This window comes from Aptenodytes forsteri, unplaced genomic scaffold, assembly GCF_000699145.1.
Source record: "Aptenodytes forsteri isolate BGI_AS27 unplaced genomic scaffold, ASM69914v1 Scaffold7, whole genome shotgun sequence".
NCBI classification, from domain to species: Eukaryota; Metazoa; Chordata; class Aves; order Sphenisciformes; family Spheniscidae; genus Aptenodytes; species Aptenodytes forsteri.
This window is the reverse complement of record NW_008795919.1, coordinates 1,258,969-1,261,614: the sequence shown is the minus strand read 5'-3', so window position 1 is coordinate 1,261,614 and position 2,646 is coordinate 1,258,969. Positions and strand designations below refer to the sequence as shown.

Below are 2,646 nucleotides of genomic sequence, written 5' to 3'. Positions count from 1 at the left end.
CGCTCCACCAGGCGTCCAGCTTCCCCGTGGGGGCTGCAACAGCAGAAGGGCGGGCAGAGGGGACCCCCCCCTGCCTCCGCCCCCCCCCCCGGGTGCCTCCGCACCCACCTTTCTCGTGGGTGGTGTAGTTCCTGCCCAGGCTCCACTCGCTCCAGTAGCCCCGTGCCGAGCTCCGCCGGCACCGCATCTGGAAGTGGTACTGCGTGCCAAAGAGGAAGCCACAGCGCTGTGTGGTGCCGGCCTGGCCGACGATGCCGGTGACCTGGTGGCAACCGAAGCGAGGGCTGTGCTGGCTCCTGCCTCGAGCAGGGGCTGGCCCCGGCGTGGGCGCTGCGCAGGGCGTGCGAGGGGGCACCTTGCCGTCCACCTCCCAACGCGGGCACCCCGCTGCTCCCATTGCAGGAAACCTGGCAGAGCTCGGAGCGGAGGGGAGGGTCCCAGCTCCTGCTCGCTTGCCCTCCCCGGTCCTGCTGCCCCAGCATCACTCACCAGAGCCCAGGTGGGGTCCTCGGGCGCCCGGTAGCGCAGCTCGCACTGCAGCTCCATGTGCGCGTTGCTCCGCGCCACCTCCCAGGCCAGGGCAACGCAGTCGGTCTGGAAGGGGATGGACTGGATGCTCTGCAGGGCCGGGGGGTCCAGCTTGGCTGGAGGAAGAGCCGAGGAGAGAGCTGGAGAGGTGCCATGGCAGGCGGTGCATGGGGCCATGGCCTCGCACGGGGCCATTGTTAACGCCACGAGCCGCAGCTGGGGTGCTGGCCTTCCTGGACCCCGAGGCAAGGATGGGGAGAAACTGCTCTGAAACATTTAGGAGAATGGCTCGTGGCAGGGGACAGGAGCTGGTGCGTGCCCCTGCCCAGGACACAGGGCGATGCTCGGGAGCACAGCACCGGCACTGCTCTGCAGCCCGGGCTCCAGGCGGGGTTAACGCCTATGCAGGAAAAACAGATCCTGTGGGACTCAGGGTCTGGTACACGGCCAGGTAAGCCGCACGTTTGGGTCTGCTGGGGGGTGAGAGCCCAGCACGGCCGTGGGAGGGCTCAGCTGGTTCGTGGACAGCCCTTCCCTGGGTGCAGAGCAGGGAGGATGAGTCGCACCGTCTGGGAAGGTTCCTTTTATAAATAGTTTATAGGAGCTGGATATATTATTAATAGATCTCCTGAATAAATGGGTAATCAATTGCTGGAGAGAGCTGTAGAGTGCAGCAGGTCAACCGGCAGCTCATAACCTGCTGGCACACGCTGCTCAGTCTGTAATGCGGCTTTGGCACCTATTCATCCTGGCAAGCCATTTATCACGGGAACCTGCCTGTAAAATATGACCTAAAAGCCCGACGTGCTTTAATGGCACTCTAATACCCCTCTCTCACCGCTGATGAGCTTCCCCGGCCCCTGACCTCCGCACAAGGCGGGTGGCTCCAGCCGTCACTCACCAACATCCATGGGGTCGATGCAGAGATGCTCCGACTCGGCCGTGCCCAGCGCGTTGGCGGCGGACACCCAGATCTCCATTTGCCGATAGAGCTGGAGCAGCCGGCGCGGCACTGTGCAGTGGCTGGGGGGGCCCGTGCAGCCCGTCACCGCTGGGGCTCTGCTCCTGCGGCAGCGAGAGGGGTGGGCTCAGAGGGACCCTCCAGCGGAGGACAAGGCTTGCCATGTCGTTTGGCAGAGGGCGAGGGCCAGGAGAGGTGGCCGGGGGCCAGACACCAGGGACCTTGTCACCCCCGAGGCTTACCCGGCACACTTCAGTGTAACGCTGGTGGGGAGGTGGCTGTCGGCTCCCTGCTCCCACCGGCATGTCAGCCCGTAGTCGCTGAGGTTCAGGATGCAGCTGAGGTTGAAGGGCTTCACAGGTGGGTCTGGGAGAGAGTGGCCGGGGAAGAGCCTGAGCGAAGCACCCGTTCTGGCTGTGGAGGAGCCGCAGCCCCCTCCGTGCCCAGTTGCGCAGAGCCCCGCTGCCGTGCCACCACTCCCCAAACCTGCCCTGCCCCGCAGCCTGCCCGCCAGGCACCGGTGTGCTGGGACGTGGCCGGGCACAGCCCCGAAACAGCCTCCATCAGCCATCAGCCATCGGCCCCGGCTGCCGCTCCCGCCCCAGTGGCTTTGCCTGGCTCGCCTGGGGCAGACATGCGTTTCGGGGAGGAGATGTGTGAACCCTGGTGCCAGCTTGCACCTCTGTCAAGTGCACATGTGGGTGACCCGTGGCGGCAGCAGACTTACAGCCCGCCCTGATCTCAGCCATGCCGACGCGCTGCTTGGTCCCGTTCCACTCCACCCAGCACCACAGCTTGGCCTGCGTGCGGTTGAACTGGGGCAGGATGAGGTTGGACACCTCCGTGCCCCCCGGGCCCTGGTGCTGGCTCCCGGCCACGGGCTCGTTGTCCAGCATCCAGGTGATCTGGACCTTCCCCTGCTCCAAGCCACGGCAGAGCTCGCTCCGGATGGTGCAGGATGCCGTGACGGCCGAGCCCAGGGACACAACAGGTGAGCCCACGGCCACCGAGGCACAGCCCAGCGTCCCTGCAGGCAGGAAAAATGTATCACATCCAGGGCTCGGCTGTGACGAAGCCATCTCAGCTCCTCGGTGCCCAGGCAGGACAGAGGGACGAGCGCCTCTTCCCTTAGATGGGGCCCCCAGCTGCTGGAGAGG

General features: G+C 65.9%; 1 protein-coding gene across 1 annotated transcript in view; it reads right to left on the bottom strand.

The window, feature by feature from the left end:
• Positions 1-2,646, bottom strand: part of CSF3R (colony stimulating factor 3 receptor) — a 10,610-nt gene that overhangs the window by 7,556 nt on the left and 408 nt on the right. Inside the window, 6 exon segments of the mRNA XM_019473521.1 lie at positions 1-33; positions 109-262; positions 490-644; positions 1,430-1,593; positions 1,732-1,855; positions 2,217-2,516. The exon segment at positions 1-33 is cut by the window's left edge and continues 6 nt beyond it. Coding sequence (XP_019329066.1) covers positions 1-33; positions 109-262; positions 490-644; positions 1,430-1,593; positions 1,732-1,855; positions 2,217-2,516 — 930 coding nt within the window.